The sequence below is a fragment of the Anopheles merus genome, chromosome 3L (genome assembly GCF_017562075.2).
Source record: "Anopheles merus strain MAF chromosome 3L, AmerM5.1, whole genome shotgun sequence".
Lineage (NCBI taxonomy): Eukaryota > Metazoa > Arthropoda > Insecta > Diptera > Culicidae > Anopheles > Anopheles merus.
The window spans coordinates 23,033,531-23,051,083 of record NC_054085.1 but is presented as its reverse complement, the minus strand read 5'-3'; the positions used below and the strand labels follow the sequence as shown (position 1 = coordinate 23,051,083).

General features: G+C 44.8%; 3 protein-coding genes across 3 annotated transcripts; all 3 read left to right on the top strand.

Annotated features, from left to right (window-relative positions):
* The first annotated feature begins 825 nt into the window (after positions 1–825).
* On the top strand, positions 826–2,414 carry LOC121599063 (zinc carboxypeptidase-like). The gene is made up of 4 exons (XM_041926558.1): positions 826–1,630; positions 1,710–1,909; positions 1,989–2,073; positions 2,149–2,414. Exons 1-4 carry the CDS (start codon positions 856–858, stop codon positions 2,340–2,342), a joined length of 1,254 nt encoding a protein of 417 aa, XP_041782492.1. The 5' UTR covers positions 826–855; the 3' UTR covers positions 2,343–2,414.
* A 1,007-nt stretch (positions 2,415–3,421) lies between these two features.
* LOC121599130 (zinc carboxypeptidase-like) lies at positions 3,422–5,077 on the top strand. Its single transcript, XM_041926671.1, has 4 exons — positions 3,422–4,265; positions 4,324–4,523; positions 4,604–4,688; positions 4,777–5,077. The coding sequence occupies exons 1-4, from the start codon at positions 3,506–3,508 to the stop codon at positions 4,968–4,970; spliced, it is 1,239 nt and encodes a 412-aa protein (XP_041782605.1). The 5' UTR covers positions 3,422–3,505; the 3' UTR covers positions 4,971–5,077.
* A 3,441-nt stretch (positions 5,078–8,518) lies between these two features.
* LOC121599050 (pickpocket protein 28-like) lies at positions 8,519–10,104 on the top strand. The gene is made up of 2 exons (XM_041926537.1): positions 8,519–9,036; positions 9,103–10,104. Exons 1-2 carry the CDS (start codon positions 8,519–8,521, stop codon positions 9,998–10,000), a joined length of 1,416 nt encoding a protein of 471 aa, XP_041782471.1. The 3' UTR covers positions 10,001–10,104.
* Positions 10,105–17,553: the final 7,449 nt, after the last annotated feature.

Here is a 17,553-nt window from a genome sequence, read left to right as displayed (position 1 = left end):
TTCCCCAAATTCGAGGAGTGGAGGGTAGACTTGACTCCCTTAATTCTTATCTTATTTTCATGGCATCGAAGGACTGTACAAAAGCATTTCTTTCCTCGTGTGCAAAGAAAAACGCACACGCACATCATGAAGAAAAGAAAGCGGCAACGAATGTATGTAAGCCATGTACTACAATGCATGATTACGTTTTCCATAGGGAGAGGGAGGAAAAAAACAATGAGATACACGGATAACTACGCCGGTATGCTGCTTGCGAGCATGCATACTTTCAAACGGGACTCGAATTTACAGATCCATTTTCTAAATGGATTCACCGATAAGATAAAGTGGTTCGTTGGTGGAGGAAAAAAATGCACCTTAAGCATGGATGACATGGAACATGGTTGTGAGGACAAGCACTTTACCGGTAACGTTGCTAGAAGTAATTGTGTTTGAGCTTATCAGCTAAGCAGTTTCTTAATGGGAAGAGTTTTAAGAGAGTGTCGTTCCAAACACATAAGACTTGTCTCTCTTCTCTCTCTCTCTCTCTCTCTCTCTCTCTCTCTCTCTCTCTCTTTCTCGTGTGGAGGTCTTCTTTCATACTTAGTCGTATGAATTGTCCCATAAACGAGAGCCTGCTTACAAATAGACGCTTGAAAGTCACAGCGCCATTCATAAGTGTTGCCCGTTATCGTCTTCCAGCTGCTTGTCGATAGTTTAGCTCAATTGTTAGGCTATCATAATCTCGCCACACAATGGAAGTCGCACTTTTGCACAACGTCTCCCTAGATAAGACCTCATATGTTCTCACACAGTCCATTGGACCTACCTCACAAACCTTCTCGCACGCGCGCGCGGGACAAATCAGTCGTCGTCATGGCATCAATCAGTGTAGTTGGGGTTTTAGTGTGCTGCCTTTTGGCAACGCTCTCACCTGCCTTAGTGCAGGCCGAGATGGCCCGGTACGACAATTACCGAGTTTACAAGCTAAACATCGGGAGTGTGGAACAGCTTCAACTGCTGCAGCTCATCGAACATCACTCGGATGGGTACACCTTCCTTAGCGATCCGGTGAACCTGAACACTACCGTTAAGCTTGTCGTTGCTCCCCACAAGGCAGCAGAATTCGCAGAGTTTAATCAACGGTTCTCGTTGAACGCTGAGGTTGCGTTCGAGAATCTGCAGGCGTTAATCGATCGACAGCTGCGTGGACGGAGGGAAACGTTCGGCTGGACCGCTTACCAAACGCTGGAGGATATTTACGCATGGCTGGACACGCTGATTGAGCAGTACCCGGACGTGGTCAGCCCGATAGTGGCCGGGGAGAGCTATGAAGGTCGTGAGATTCGTGGTGTGAAGGTTTCGTACAAGCAGGGCAACCCGGCCGTCTTTATGGAAGGCACTATTCACGCACGAGAGTGGATCAGTGCCGCTACAGTGACCTGGATGATGAACGCACTGCTTACATCGGAAGATTTGGCGGTTAGAAACATTGCCGAGAACTATGATTGGTATGTGGTGCCGGTGGCAAATCCGGACGGATACGTGTACACGCACACTACTACGCGGCTGTGGCGCAAAACACGCTCGCGTCAGAATGTCCTTTGCTACGGTGCGGATCCTAACCGCAATTGGGACTACAAGTTTAACCGTAAGATGTGGTTCCTCAGCTTCAAAACATTGATATTTGCTATTTTGAGGTCTATAAAATGTCTTGGTAATGCTTTCAGAGGGAGGAACCTCAACGATTCCCTGCTCCGATACCTTCTCTGGGCCATCGCCATTTTCGGAAATCGAGACTCGCACACTGTCAGAGTACATTCGCTCCATTCCCAACCTGTCGACCTATCTGGACTTCCATGCATCTGGTCAGCTGCTCATGATACCATACGGCCACACAACAGAGCCACTAGATAACTACTACGAACTGGTACGTATAACATATCACGCTATCTAAAAGCAATAAATGAAGAAAGCGTATTGAATTGTCATCGTGCGTTATCATACAGATGGAAATTGGAACAAAGGCCGCTGCAAAGCTGCAGGAGCGTCACGGTAGCATCTATAAGGTTGGAAACATTGCCGAGATTATCTGTGAGTAGCGCCGAATATGTATATCTTATCTTTGTGAAGGTTAATATTCCAAACAACATGGCTCTTCTACCTTAGATGTTGCCTCTGGTAGCAGCCTGGACTGGGTAAAGGGAACTCTGCAAACACCGCTAACCTTTGCCTACGAGCTACGAGATACTGGCGAGTATGGATTCCTACTACCTCCGGAGCAGATCATCCCCACGGCGGAAGAAACGCTTGACTCGGTCATCGTGATCTTGGAGGAAGGCAAAGCAATGGGTTACCATTGAACTGTTAACTGTTGAATTGATTGAATAAAGTCTTATCGCTGTGAGGCACTTCAGTCCTTCTCCTGCACAACACATTGACAAAACAAAATCCTCTATCTCGTTTCTACCCCTGATACATGAGGCATGAGAGTATGTTTTTTTTACGATTTCTATGATTAATGAACCCCTTCTGCCAGAAGAGTGAATCTCAACGCGGTCATATGCCGTAGGCACAAAAAAGGGGCGCTGTGGCATGTGGATCGTTTTCAGAAGTCAACATATGTGAGGAAAGAACCCACTCCGGGTGGTCCGGAACAGATCAGGAGCAGTCGACATCGGAAAGCAAAAAACACCAGCGAGCAGAACAAACGAAGCGAACAAAACTGTGCTAACCCAAACTTCGAGGGGTTAATTGAGCTCGGCTTCCGGAAGCTCTGCAAGGGTAGTCTCGTTTACAGGACAAGCCCAACCACCGGCCAGCATGAAACGCAAAGGGGTTTGATTTGCTAAGGGTTTTGGGTGACTGATTGTTATACCAGGGGGCGCATCGTTTTCAGTATCTTTCGAGAGGAATGGTAAAAAAATATGCACCCAGCAATATTCCACAAACCGGATCTAACAAAGTGCGGAAAAGGAAAAAAACCTGATTACAGTGAGGATAATTGTGTACATTTGGATAATTTATAGCAACAATTATGCATAATTGTGTGGATAGCCGCTACTGGTAGGTATAGAGAAGTTTTATGCGAATCAAGATGTAGATTGTACGGGTTTTTTACCCTATACTACTATACTATACTCTCCAATAAAAAATTATTTAAAAATTATGTTGATTCAATTGAAGGCATACAGTTCGTTAAATTATGTGAAATGAAAAAAATCTTTAAAACATCGGTACATACTGACACCAATGTTGTCAAAGAAACCTATCAAACAAGTTAGACTTTCTTATTTTGTCTTTAAAATGCTAATCCTTATCTACTCATAAAGCAATCAAGTAGTATAACCAGTTAAAGCGATATCTTACATACAGCCAACTGTTCCAACGTCACACGATTAGATCTTTTTTCTGTGACGTATTTCCCACATCGTAGTACACCTCAAAGATAATCCGCTCCCCAATACTATAAAGCGTCCTTCGATCTCCGAACAACTTTTAGTGTCCTTCGGACAACGTCTTTACAATGAAGCTGCTTCTAGTGTGTCTTGCCATTGCCCTTTTCGGTGCCACCGTGGCCGAAAAGGCACGGTATGACAACTACCGTGTATACCGGATCCGTGTTCAGACCGATCGGCAGCTGGAGCTACTGCAAGCCATCGAACAGTATCCCGATGGATACACGTTCTGGAACGAACCGACCAAGGTTGGAACGGAAGTGTTGCTTGTAGTGCCACCGCACAAGCGTGGCCACTTCTCGGACATTCGTGCGCAATACGCACTGCGGGCCGTGCTGCAGACCGCTAACCTGCAGGAACAGATCGACCAGGAATCGCGTCCCTCTCTGCGCAAGGAAACGTTCGGCTGGACGGCGTACTATCGGACCGATGCCATCTACGCATGGTTGGACAGTTTGGTGGCTAGTTACCCGAGCGTGGTTTCCCCACTGAACATTGGCAACAGCTTCGAGGGAAGGCCGATCAAGGGAGTGAAAGTGTCTTACAAGGCGGGCAACAAGGCCGTCTTTATGGAGGGTTTGATCCACGCCCGCGAATGGGTCAGCGGAGCCACGGTGACGTGGGTGCTGAATGAGCTGCTCACCTCCAGCGATCCGAAGGTGCGTCAAATTGCGGAAAACTACGATTGGTACTTCTTCCCGGTGACGAACCCGGACGGTTACGAGTACACGCACACGACCGATCGTCAGTGGCGCAAGACGCGATCCCAATCGAGCATTCTTTGCCGTGGAGCAGATCCTAACCGAAACTGGGCGTACAATTTCATGCGTAAGTTGGCCTTGGAGATCGCTTTGAAGTCGTTTTAATACATTTTAACCCCAAACAGAGGGTGGTGCATCTAGTGTACCCTGTTCCGATACGTTCGCTGGTGCGAGTCCCTTCTCGGAGATCGAAACCCGTCAGCTGTCCGACTTTATCGCAACCCTGGACAACTTAAGCACCTATCTTGCGTTCCATTCGTTTTCGCAGCTACTTCTCGTCCCGTACGGACACACTACGGCACGTCTCGATAACTACGATGAAACGGTACAGTACACGGAGCTAATCGGTCAAACGTTTGATAAGGTGCAACGAGATTAGTAATATCTTTTTATTGTCATCCACAGATTGCAATCGGTACAAAGGCGATCAACAAACTGCGGGAGCGCTATGGCACGACCTACAACATTGGAAACATTGCTGAAGCGATCTGTATGTTTGATTGGTTATCATTTGTGGAATACTTGCTCCACTTTGGATGACTATATAGAGTTAATAATCTTCTTTTTTTTAATTTCAGATGTAGCCTCAGGAGGTAGTATCGATTGGGTGAAGGGAGTACTTCGCACTCCGCTAGTCTACGCGTACGAGCTGCGCGATCTTGGACGATTTGGATTCGTGCTGCCACCGGAACAGATCATCCCGACGGCTGAGGAAACGCTCGATTCAATCATTGTGATTCTCGAAGAAGGTGCAAACTATGGCTATCATTGACAGCAACAATGTAACATGTTAGTCTTCCTTGTTAACTTTAGACCTTGAAAACAGCTAGCGCTCAGAAAACAGCGTCTTCGTCCAATAAATCTTGAATGGAAAAAATAGTTGAAGCATAAAGTTTTTATTGTAAATCAACTTTGTCCTTTTTCGCTTGATTTTTTGTACCGTTTTGCCCAACACTATCGACAAAGCAAAGGTAGTCCAAATGCCGCGCCCCAACTCGTAGCTTCGAAAGTAGGTGAAAGCTTTTTACTGGCTGTTGTCTTGCGCATGTGCAGTTCTCCCTGCAGTAAGAGGGGAGCATTTCCGATTCTCCTTCCCAGTCGGGAAAAGCGAAGGTCCTATCCTATCCACCGGTGCTATGTGACGAAAAGCCTTATGTATTGAGGAGCTGAGCAATCTCCGCCCTGTTGAATATTTTATGTGTTTTTCGCGCTACGATGCCTTAGCTAGAGCGCCTCAAAGCTCCAACCTCCCGGACAATCGATCGACGGATGGGCAGTCTTAAAAATGTGACATTTTTTGTCAAGGGTTTTTCTTGTTTTTGGTCATATTGTTTTTTTTTTGTTCTTTTCTGTCTTCTCTCAGAAATAAAAATACATAAAGAACAGTAGCAAACAAACGGATATTTGCACTGGGTATTGGGTATGTACTAGCTTTGAGCACACGCCCTTCGACATTTTGGATTTTTAAGTGTAGTTTTAGCTGGTTTGGAAAAAATTACAACAGTCTGATGGAGGTATTAATGCTAAGATTGTTTGAAAAACGGTATTTTGAGAAGGAAACTTAGGCACAAAAATGTACATTTACATTTTAATGATGCTCAGTGTAAGTAAAGTAAAGTTAGTACAAATATCTTGAAAAAAATCTGGAAATTTTAAATTTTGAGTGATGATGAATGAGCTTCAAGACTAAAACTATTAGTATTTTAAGGATCAATTAATTTACTATTTATCTAAGAATTGTGTAAATTCTGCGAGATGGTTGGACCGACATCATACATTAAAGTTATGATGTTTTTATACAGATCGTGTGTTCCTAGCGACGAAATTTTACAAATTCTAGCTTTAACAAAACACCTTCCATATCCCCATGATGCTTCTTATCGATTTTTGCCTCACAAAGCCTTAAAGCACTATCCTATCCCCGTTTCCCGGGATAGTTGAGCGTCATATTCCGGGTGACACGTTCGATAATCTCCCATCGGAGCTGTCGGGCGACCTTTGAAATCGGTCTCGTTTCTTAAAATTCCTCAACTTTGAACTACACTGCAGCAAAAGGTAGACCCCCACGGTAGAACCTCTTTTCTGCTGGCAAATCGATAGCAAAAGGTAAACTCTTCTACCGCACACTGGAGCTACCTCGGAACGGCGAACGGCCCCATACTGCTGAGCCCTAAGTATGGTTGTATATATGCAAAGCAAATGGTTGTTTGTGCGTGGTTAATAATTTAAATGGATGGTCTCATCATTAATATAAATGATGCGAGTGAGAATTGTAACGCCAAAACGACTCCTTTCCGCCAGGTCTGGTGCAGAAGAAGACCCGAATCTTCCCATCCTTTGCGACTTGCGGGTTCCGGGTAGACACCGGATGACGTGACAAAAGCCTTATTTAAAGGCACGGAAAATCACAACAGCTTGTGCTAACCAACCCTTACCCGGTGTGTGGCTGGGTGATGAATGGGTACCACCTTCTCTCCTTGCTCTGGGCGGATTATTACACGCAGCTCCATACGTTGCCTTCGCTGCCCATCAACCCTTTCGCGATGAGATGAGATCGTGCAAATGAACCGTTCATATACGATATATGCGACTCATTTTAATTATGGCTCGTCGAGCGGTTTGGGAGCGGAGAAACTTCTAAGCAAGCGGAGCGAGTGTGGAAGCAGAGCAACCACCCGTTCAGCCCATACCCCCTAGCATCCACCAAAGAAGCCACCAACCATTTGTCGGTGCGGTGGCGCGTTAAACAAATTGCAAAGAAATTTCCCACCGGATTAACCGAACCCCAAATGGGTTTCATTGCTGCCAGGGTTGTTGGATGAGGGGTGAATCGACACACCGATACACCGATCCATGGCAAATGAAATGACTGCTGCTTAGTTCGACACTCTGCGGTTCGGCTGGTGGCAGCAGCCTCGCACGCCACAAGTCCACCAGCAAAAGAAATTAAACCCTCACTTCTCTACTTATGACGCAAAGCTCCGTCCAACCGTTTTCATTACGCGAGGCAGATTTTGTGGGGAGAAAAAATCATGCCCACAGTACGGGCGCCCCACAGAAAAGGGAGCAACGTGTTAGCAAGGAGAGAAGGAAGAGCACACACAGGAAGACATTTGTATCCTGAAATTGCATTTTCGTCTAATGGCACGGGGTCAAAATGGAAGCTTCGCAGTGCTCGCAGTGCTTGCCAGTACAGTAGCCTGGTGAGAACGGTTCCAACCTCATCAGAGCAAAGGAAGGGCAATTCTTTCTTGCGATAACCAGCCAGGCCGGAATGTTGGGTTTGCTTGTAGAGTGTGTATCGCCGTGTGGTCCACGGTTGTGGAGTATGGGTAATCAACTTCATCAACAACCTCATCATCTTCTCATCTGTACGGGCGAATTCCATGCTATTTACTGAGAGCACTGACTTCGTGACGTTGCTCATCTAGTTACACGGTGTGGGAAAATAGGAAACATTTCAACCATAATTAATATTAATTTTGTAAAATGTTTCGATTTTGCTACTAAAGTCTGTAAGCAATGTGTTTAGCAACACTTTTTAAGTTATAACAAGTTTTATACAAACAACACTCGTTTCTTCTTCAGAAATAGTTTAACATAGTTTTGGTCTTCAAATTTCCATCCAGTTTCCAAAAGACGACTATGCGCTATTGCTTTACTTGTGTCGTTCTTTTCATTCACGATTACCAGCCGGCAGGAAGGAAACGAATTGGGGCAGAAATTGGTAATCAGCTCGATGTCAGCATTGATTAATGGATCGATGATCGAATTATTAATGATTCAGTGACCCGAAGCGCTGCAGGATGTTTGACGTTTGACGTTTTGCTCATGCTCTCCATAGCGATGTTCGTTGTGGTTTTGCAAGATGTATCGTGTACAGTTTGATCGATAGTTTGGGCTATTTTTGCAAGCATTGTTAGCTCCTGCGAAGGTACACAGCACGTATACGTTTCAGGAAATCTATTTTTCTATGCAAATTTTCCATTCCATCAACTCGTTCCATCCATTACGGCAGCACGATTTGACCATTTTCGGGCCAACTTTACGATTCTAATTAACATGGCCACTCCCGTGACAGCTCTAGCAAAGGCAGCTAGCACAAAGTCCCACCGTCAAGATAACGATCGCAGCTGGGTGCGCTAGGATGACGCACATGTGGCACCATCCGCAAGCCTTCGAGCTATTCCGACAGGTAGCGCTAGTAGAAGCGGTACTCATCCATCAACGTGTCACCGTGGACAGTCGCTCGTGAAGTGTGGCGTTCAGTACACTTTGTAGGGAATCATTACACGCACCGGTCGTTTTTGTTCCGACCCGATGGAAACGGTGGATAAGATTATCCTGCAGCGAAGTGACCAAAGGACCACCAAAGGAACACCCGCACGGGCCGCCACCGTAACGAACCATGACGATGGGATTCTTAAGGACTATCTTCGCAACAGCACGTTTCCCATCGTGCGGTACGTGTTGGGATCGGATTTGCGTGTGACGCTGAAAGTGTTTTGGCTCGCAGTGGCGGTATGTTTGGCCGGATTGTTCGGTTTTACCGTGGTGGTCAACTACGAACGTCTGCAGGATCCATCGAATGTGTATTTGGCGGAAGCGGAAAAAGCGTTACCCATGTGGAGTGTCCCGTTCCCTGCGGTTACGCTTTGTGCGCGGAAGGGAAGTTGCGTCAGTGAGCCGTTGCAGCTGGATCAGTTTTGCGAGCAAATCTGCTGGCAGGATGTGTGCACGAGCGAGTGTGAAACGTTGCTGGATGCGGTGCGCACGGAACGGGGTATCTGCTACACGTTCAACGCCGTTGCTGGGGAGCAAATCTTCAAGTCCAATAAGTATGAAGCACTGTTTTCCACTTTCTGCAGCAAGTTATAATCAGCAAAGCTTCATTTTCTTTTCAGTTTGGTCAACGTGAAGGACCTTTCGAACGTTTCACGACCCACCGAAAACTGGGACTTTCTTCGTGGACTTCAAGTGATAACCACCGTACTGGTCAAACAGTATCCCCGGGCCGCACAAGACATGTCCGGACGGTATCGGCTGAAGATCACCATTTCCAACGAACAAAATGAAACACTTTCCGATTGCGCCACTCCCGAACTGGAAGCGTTCGTTCACTCTCCAATAGACTTTCCGTACAAACCGGTGCAGCCTACTGCGATCCCACTCAGTTCCGTCGTTCAGTTGCGTGTTTTTCCCCAGCTGGTTAGATCGCAGCGTTACCTACGGTACTTCACGGCGCCTACTACGGGCTGCATATCGCAGGTACAGAACCCGCTCAAGCATTTCGCCATCTACAGCCAAAGCAACTGCGAGATGGAGTGTCACACGGAGTACTTCCTGGAGAAGCGCGGATGCGTGCTAGACCATATGCCCCGCAGCCACGCGATGAATCTGTGCAACGCTAGCACCAACTATCGGCCGTACGATGTGCTGGACAAGATCGTTGCCGGTCAGCTGCGCGAGCAGAACATTCCGCGGTCACAGTTCTTCCGGCGGCTGTGCAACTGTTTGCCGGCCTGTGTTGATTTTCGGTACCGGGCGGAGGCCAGCTCGTACATGGTGGCGGTGGAACCGTGGTCGATGGAGTCGAACCAGAGTGCGGATGGGTTGAGTTCGCAGCTGACGGTGGAGTTTGCACAGGATCATTACTATCCACTGGTGCGCAGTGTTCGCTATACGGTGTTGGACTTTTTTGGGAATTTCGGAGGGCTTTTAGCGTTGTTTTTGGGTGTCTCAATCGTTACGTTGGTGGAAGTATTTTTCTTTTGCTTTTTAAAACCAGCAGTCGTGAGGTAAAGGTTTGTAAGGAGACAATTTTTTTTGAGTTTTTTTTTAATTTTTCGGGAGCTTTTTCATAGCTTTTATGGAGAACTATCAAGAATTAACACCAAATACAAGAATATCGAGGAGTACTTTTATTTTTAATTTTCGTTTCCGAAATGTTTGAAAGCAGCTTGATAGTTAATAAACAACACATATTACTAAAAAAGAATTGTATTATCTCGAACTTGGAGATACTCTTTAAAATCTATTCTTTAGTACAAGCGAGTCTTCAACTGAATGCTTTAAATGTCCATTAGATAAGCATTCTCCCTTAGCCCACTCCCATAGCCCTATCAATCTTTAACCCGTTTTCTTCTATGCGTAGACCCTCCCAAAACCAGAACCACTTTCACATCATTACGTGCACTTTAACCTAGTGAATGAATACCGCATGAGCGACATTAAAATCCGACCTCCTTAAAAAACCACATTTCACCTACGGGGGACGCGCGCCCGCCGGACGGGACACAGTTTTTATTTGACCATCAAAACTCGTTATCAGCCTAATGGATGGCGCGTCCCATATCAATAAACCCTTCACCCTCGCATAGGACGCAACATCGCTGCTAGCTCGCTGCTAGCCAAACTCCGCTCTCTCGCTCCCTTTCCACGAAACCCGACCCTCCGAAAGCTCCGTGTAAATTCGAAAACGATGGTCGAAGTACACACGAGACACTACGTCCAAATTCGGACACCAACCACACAACCACTCCCACCTCGTTAGCCCGGTGCCCCCTTCACTTACACACATGCTTACCAGACACACCATATGGAGTGTGTGTTTCGAAGCCGTATGGCGGGTAAAACCCTTTAACATTAAATTTATTTTAAAATAAAACCCACCCGTTCCACCCTGCTGTGGTGACCTTTCCACCCCTTGGTGGATCCATTTTTCGCACGACACGCCACGGCACAGTGTCGCTGCCCGCACACGGCACATCTTCAAAGGGAAGCGCACCGACAAACCAACCCGTTTAAACCAGTGCTACTGTACGCCACTCTGTCACCCTTGCCGTCGTCTCATTTTCGTCGTGGGCACATAAAAGTAATAAGGATAATAAATAATTTTATAACCTTTTTCTCGCTCCGCCAGTGCCATCATACCCTTTTACCGCCTGCGAATGTCCTGTATCCATTTGCAATCGTAGGGCAGGGAGGTTTGGAAAAGGTTTGAAAGTTGGGTAATTTTTCGGCCGGCTGATCCAAAAAACCAAATATTGTCTTACTGTCGCCGACCCAAAATTCGAGGGCCACAGTCCATAAATCTCAATTTACTGATTCCGGGCCGGGTTAGGCGATGCTGCTGCTGCTTGGATTATGGATTCTGTAAGGACAGCGTGTCCCTGTATCGATGGCAAATATGGTGGACGCCGATTTCGGCTGTGCTGGCAGTTAGTTACCATCCAACCGAGTCACAGTACCTCGTCTTTGGAGTTGCCCAAAATTAGCTTCCAACTCTTACACGCGTCCGTACGTCCGGGTCCACCGCAGTCTACTCACTACTGTAAGTCATACCCGCTGCTGACAAGCTGCGAAAGTTAAACATGTTCTTCGCCCGGATCCCAGTTTTCCCAGTTGCCCAATTCCCACCGGTCAGCGAGCATGCCGGCAGGGAAAGAGTTAAGTTAAAGATTCCGTTTGAAGGATGTATTTATTTGCCGACAGATACAGATACAGCAGCAGCGTTCCGAAGCGTTCGGGGACTAATGGCATGGGCATGGGGACGAAACTAAACTGTATTAGCCATGCCGATGGAATGATGGAAGTCAATTATAGCGTTACATGGACCTTGGCAGACAGCTCGGTAGAGTCCGATTGTGGTGTCTGGACGGGACTGACGAGACTCCTCAGGAGAACGCCCTGTCCGGCCAAAGGCAATTTCGTTGGCAGTGTGTTTGGTCAAGAGGAAAATTGTTTCCAAAAACCGAGGTAAACTACATGGAGGCGGGACGGGTGGACCTGCCTTAGAATCACATTTAAACTAGACGACTTCTCATTTCCGATGATATGTGTGCGTGTGTCTAAAATTGGCATGAAGTAGTAATGCACGATAGGGATGGAATTTAAATTGAAGAGTTAATGTTACAAACATTTCAACGCATTTGGTATACAGTGTTTTGTATTTAAGATCAACTACTTCTTATGTTTTGTTTTGTAGAAGCATTTATATCTTAGATGCTTGTAAAGATACTTTGTTTTACAATACTTTTTAAAACGTTTAAATTAAAGAAAATGAAATGTTTTCGCTTTTAATATAATATATCTTCTTTTTATGTTTTTGTTTTATTTTAACTTTTCGTCTTTTTGTTTTCCGTAAAATAAACATTCTTCTCTTCTCTTTATTTTCCTTTTCTTCTTCTTATTTTTCTTCTTTTTCTTCTCTTTCTTATTCTTCTTCTTTTTCGTCTCAGTTTTCTTGTTCTTTTTTTATGGCTTATTTGCAACTGGTTCTTTGTTTTTTCTTATTATTCTTCTTCTTTTCGTTCTTGTTGTTTATTATTTTTCATCTGCTTCTGCGTAACAGTCATTACCTGTGTCTTACGGATCACCATAATACCAGAATAGTTGCTGATATTTGCCTTTAGCAGATAATGTTCTTTATTCAATGTCTGGAATGTTAAAAATGTATTATTTGTTTGTTTCTGTACTATTTGATTGTTTTTTCAGTACTAAGGCATAGAGTTGAGGTATTATTATGTTTAAGAAAGTTTTCTTCAGATTGCTCATTTTCGTCTCATCATTTGCTTCCAAAACAAACTCAATGAAAATTGAAATCAGGATAAAAGATGCCTGTACTCTCAACGATTAAAGTATGTAGTAAGGTACATGTATTTTAAATTATCAACCAAATGATCAAAATTCAGAAATTTTCTGGAATTTTTAATAAAATAATCTTTCTTACTACTGTTCCTACATTATCCAAGAGACAAACTAATGATTTGCATATCTTTAGTCGCTTAGCATATATTCAGGCGCTTAGTATATCTTAAGTCCGATGAAAGCTTGACTCGGCCACGGAGAGCTCTAGATTTTACGTACTGCTCCGTATTATTTTAATTAATATTATAGATTATTTTAAAGTACGCAAACTGGATAGTAAATAGCCTTTATTTAAGCAAAGACTGTCCGAATTAGCCCTATTCCTAGCAATCTTACTTGATTGGTGTTTAAAATATAATGTGTTGATTGTATTTTAGCAAAAACCAACTGTAAATGAAACTCTATTGAAATGCTAACCGAATCTGAATTAACCTGAAGTTATTTTATATTCCAACCCCGTTCGCTAAACCACAAATTACGTTAATTTGCATGCCAAATTTGCTTATCCTTTGGCGCGAGTTTTGCTTTAAGTGCAACAAGCTAGGAAAATTCTTCCACACTCTATGTATGCTCGTTCTGTCCGTATAATAAACCAGACAACGCAGGAACTACAGAAAATACAATGATCAGATTTATGCAAAGCTGTGTAATGCAACAATTGGATTATTCCGGAATCAGGCAGTTGGCAGCAGCATTAGCGAAAGGTTCATTGCTCGATTGATTCGATAATTCACTTATTTCCATTCCACTCTGCTGAGATTTCCGTGGTGGGTTTGCAGAATTTTGTAGCCACCAGCGAGCTGTAGCCTAAACGGCTCATTAAGAATCTCCAACATACACACACACACACACACACTCCCAACTCAACACGAAGGGTGTCCCGCGAAGCAGCAGTATGAAATTTGGCTTCTCCGCGCGTTCGAAAATACCTTCCATTCCGGTGTTACGCCAAGCTGCACCACTTCCATGCTCCATGCTTTTGCGATAGAGAACGATTTTCACCAGCGCAGAGGGAGAACATGAACGGGACACAGGTAAAATCGCGAATCGGCAAAATGACAAATTTGCAACCGCTCACAGAAACCCGTCGGAATTTGTCGTGTCTGTGCGCTGAAGCGAAATAATTCAATTCGCGACCGTGATTGAATTAAGTTTCGCGGTACTCGAAATGCACTCGGGCACGCGACTACGCGACCAAACTAAAGGCACGTTTGCTGCCCGCACCAAGCCTGAAATGGTCGATTGTGAAGGGGTTTTTTTCTGTTGTTGTCTTCTTTCACTTGTACCATACCGAATCAAGCCTCAACCACCAGCCGAAATCCCAGTCTAATTCTGTTCGAGTACTGCCGGTCGTATCCGTTCCTTGTGCCCTGTTTGCGAATGCCCGCGACCGCGTACGACGTCAATCTGGGACGTAATTTGTTAAAATTGACTCCCGCGACCTGCTTGCACTTGCTTGACTCCCACGAGTCTCGAGGTCCCGCACAGAATCTGCTTCCTGTCACAGGCTTTGACGGACGTGAGTCGCGTGACAGTATTTGGTGGGCTTGTGTGTGTGTGTGTGTGTGAATTCACTGACCGCAAACACTTGGATTAGAATTTAGAAAGCACTCCAACGTTTCTCCTGCCAGACAAGCAGCCTGCCAACGTGCCAAGAGCGAAAGTGCGGCAAATAACCAGCCAAAAAAACAAAAGCAATTCAATCAACGGAAAGCAAATATTTGACCAAAAGGAGCCGACAATTTGTTTGGAATTGGTTGCTGGCTTTTTTTCTTCTTTCTTGTTTCCGTTCGCTCCTCTTGCTTGGTTGATTTCTACACTTTCTTTTTGTACGCCCGGATAAGTTTCACTTGTTTCCCTTCATTTATTAAACTTGGCTGTGCGGTTTTCATATTTCTCGTTTCATTTAGTGTGTGTATGTTTCAGGCGAGTGGCGTTGCTTTAGGTTTTTGTTTTTGAACGACAAAGTATCACACAAGAGCGCTCAACTAACCGTCGTTCACCGAAACAATCTCCAATGGCAACAGCCTGACACAGAACCAGCACAGTCGACACATACACGCAACAGTGAAGTGACGTGCCGAAACATCGAAAAACAGTTGTTGTTTTTTTGTGTGTGTACTAATTTTTTCTCCTCCTGTCCGTGCCTGACAGCTCTGCCCGGGCACTCCACACACCCACACAGGGCAGTCCCGCGGGGGATACGGTTTTACCGGTGGCAAGACAATTTAAAATTTGCTTGATTATTCATGAAGTTTTTCCGTGTTTTCATGAATTTCTAAGTCGCTGGCGTTAGTGAGCCGTGCGGGCGGTTTTTTGAGGTTAAAACTGTTAAACGCGGTACGTGTGTGTGTGTCATTCATGTACTGAAGGGGATGAGAGTAAGATTGAAAATAAAAATCTATCCCTCATCCTGCGGCCTACAAAATATTGGTATGTGTTTAAAGGAGTTCCTTTAGCGGGTGGCACACGCTTAAAGGTGCCAGGGTGGAACTAATGAAATTTAACAATTTCAAACTCACTGGGAGGCTGTACCCATTGTTAGAGGGAGTGTGGCTACTTGCTGCTTGCGTCCACCATTTATTCATCATGCGTAACCGAAGTGTGACGTGTTAATTACTTCTTGCTAAGCTTGTACTGTTTAGACGCTCCGAGGCGCCGTTCCTTTTATGTTTGACTAATCTAAACCAGAACGATGTGGCAATTTACAAGAAGGCACTAATACATCCCGCTTACACTTCTTCCTTGGCCCCCTCTGAAGCGAGCGAATAAGAAACGAGCTGCGAGGTAGCAGGTTATAGGACCCCTGGGGGGTTGTCCATCCAGTGGAAATGTCTTCGTCCGCTGCGGCTTCGGCTAGATGAACGACCAGCAGGATTGCAGTTAGCAAGCGCGCTATTTAACATTATGTTTATTCTGAGCGCATGATTGGGCAAGCTCCGTTTAACGATCGTCGTTCCCTTTCCGGTACGCACACGTGTGCACATGAGCAAAGGTTGCGTTCCTGTTTGCGTAAAGCCCATTGCGAGCCTTGCAGCCTTCCGGGCAAACAGTCGCTCCCGGTGTAAACCAAATGCTGCCGCTGACTGCTTTATGGTGGTGCAATAAAACAATAAATTTTATACGATACGATATTTTGCACTCACATGCCATTCCTTTCGCACGTAGCACAGGAACACAGTGCTGGAAAGCGAACCAATTCCGTTTGCTTGTGAGGACACCTTGCTTTCTTGTGTACACGCGCTCGGGAAAGATTACACCATTCCTCGTACGACACAGTGAAAGTTAATTACAAAGGCGCCACACGTAGAAAGCAAAGGGCACGAAGAATTGGCAATAGGAATTGCCAATCGGGGGAATGGTATGAATCAGTGCCAGCACGGCTAATTATCGACATGCGAAATCCCACACCCTTTCACATTTAGAATGACCGTTCCGGGCACGGTCAATTATCACAACATTTGTTCCTGTCAATTAGCACATCAGCTGTCAAAACGTCTGTCAGGTGCATTATTGGTCAAAGCGTTTCATCTTGGCGGGGGGTTGAGCGTGAATGCAGATTTAATGCATCGCATCGTTTCCAAGAAGGGATGCACCACTTCGTTGCAGTTGCAGTTGCACCGTGGTGGAACCCTTTTTCACGGCTGGTTAGATACGATTGAAAAGGAAGGGATGCGCTGTAAGTTACTGTCAGTAGATGTACCGATAAACTTCTTGACATTCAAATAGTGAGGGTGTCACTTCTAATTACTTAACGGTTTTGCATTGCAAGTGTTGGTTCGAGTGTAGGGCGGAAACGTGTACTTGTTGTCGTCAGAAAGACACTGGAGTTAGCTATCTAATGATTGAACATACACTATTGACAAAATTGAGATACTAGATATCAGGAAATAGATATAAAGAAGAAGTCCTCTCGCATGAATTTCATTAGCACCTAAAGATATGCTGTACTGCATTACATTTGATGGTTAACACGTTTTCAAACAGCAGATAGTTGAAGTAAAAATGGTACAAAATATCCAAAGGGATGAAATATGAACATTATAATAAGGATCTTTTCATATTCTGAAAAACCTTTAAAAAACTGAAGTAACAAAAGGGTATGATTTTACTCTTCAAGTGCATTTTAATTAGACAATTATTTTGTTGTATCTTAGGTATTTTAGCTAGTTTATTATGATTATTTTACAGTTTAAGTTACGTGCATATAGCTAGAGCTGACGCGTACAAAAAAGAATGTCACGCACTTCGTGCCTTACTTTTATATCCTACGTTGAGTTACCCCCGTTGGTATCCCCCTAACCTTACGAAGTAGTTCACTTGATGGAAAAAGGATTTATCATAATCTTAACGAAACATTAGCCCTATAGTATAGGCCATATTTTGACTCCACAGCAGTTTATTATCTGTAGAATTTAAAATGTTTAAGATGAATGCTAGATTGCAGTCGCAGAGTATTGAGGTCTTCACTATGTGCTATTCTTAGAAGCAAAGGTCTATTTACGAAGTGCACGCACTAGGCGAAAGACGATAAAAATACACCGACTCCCAGTGGCTCCGACTCCAGTCGACTCCAGCCGACTGTGACTCCAGTTTGATTCCGATTCCGGTCGACTCCGGTCAACTCCGACCCCGAACGACTCCGATTCTGAATGACTTCGACTCTTGACGACTACGGGTGCAGCTAATGGTTCCGATTTAGCTGG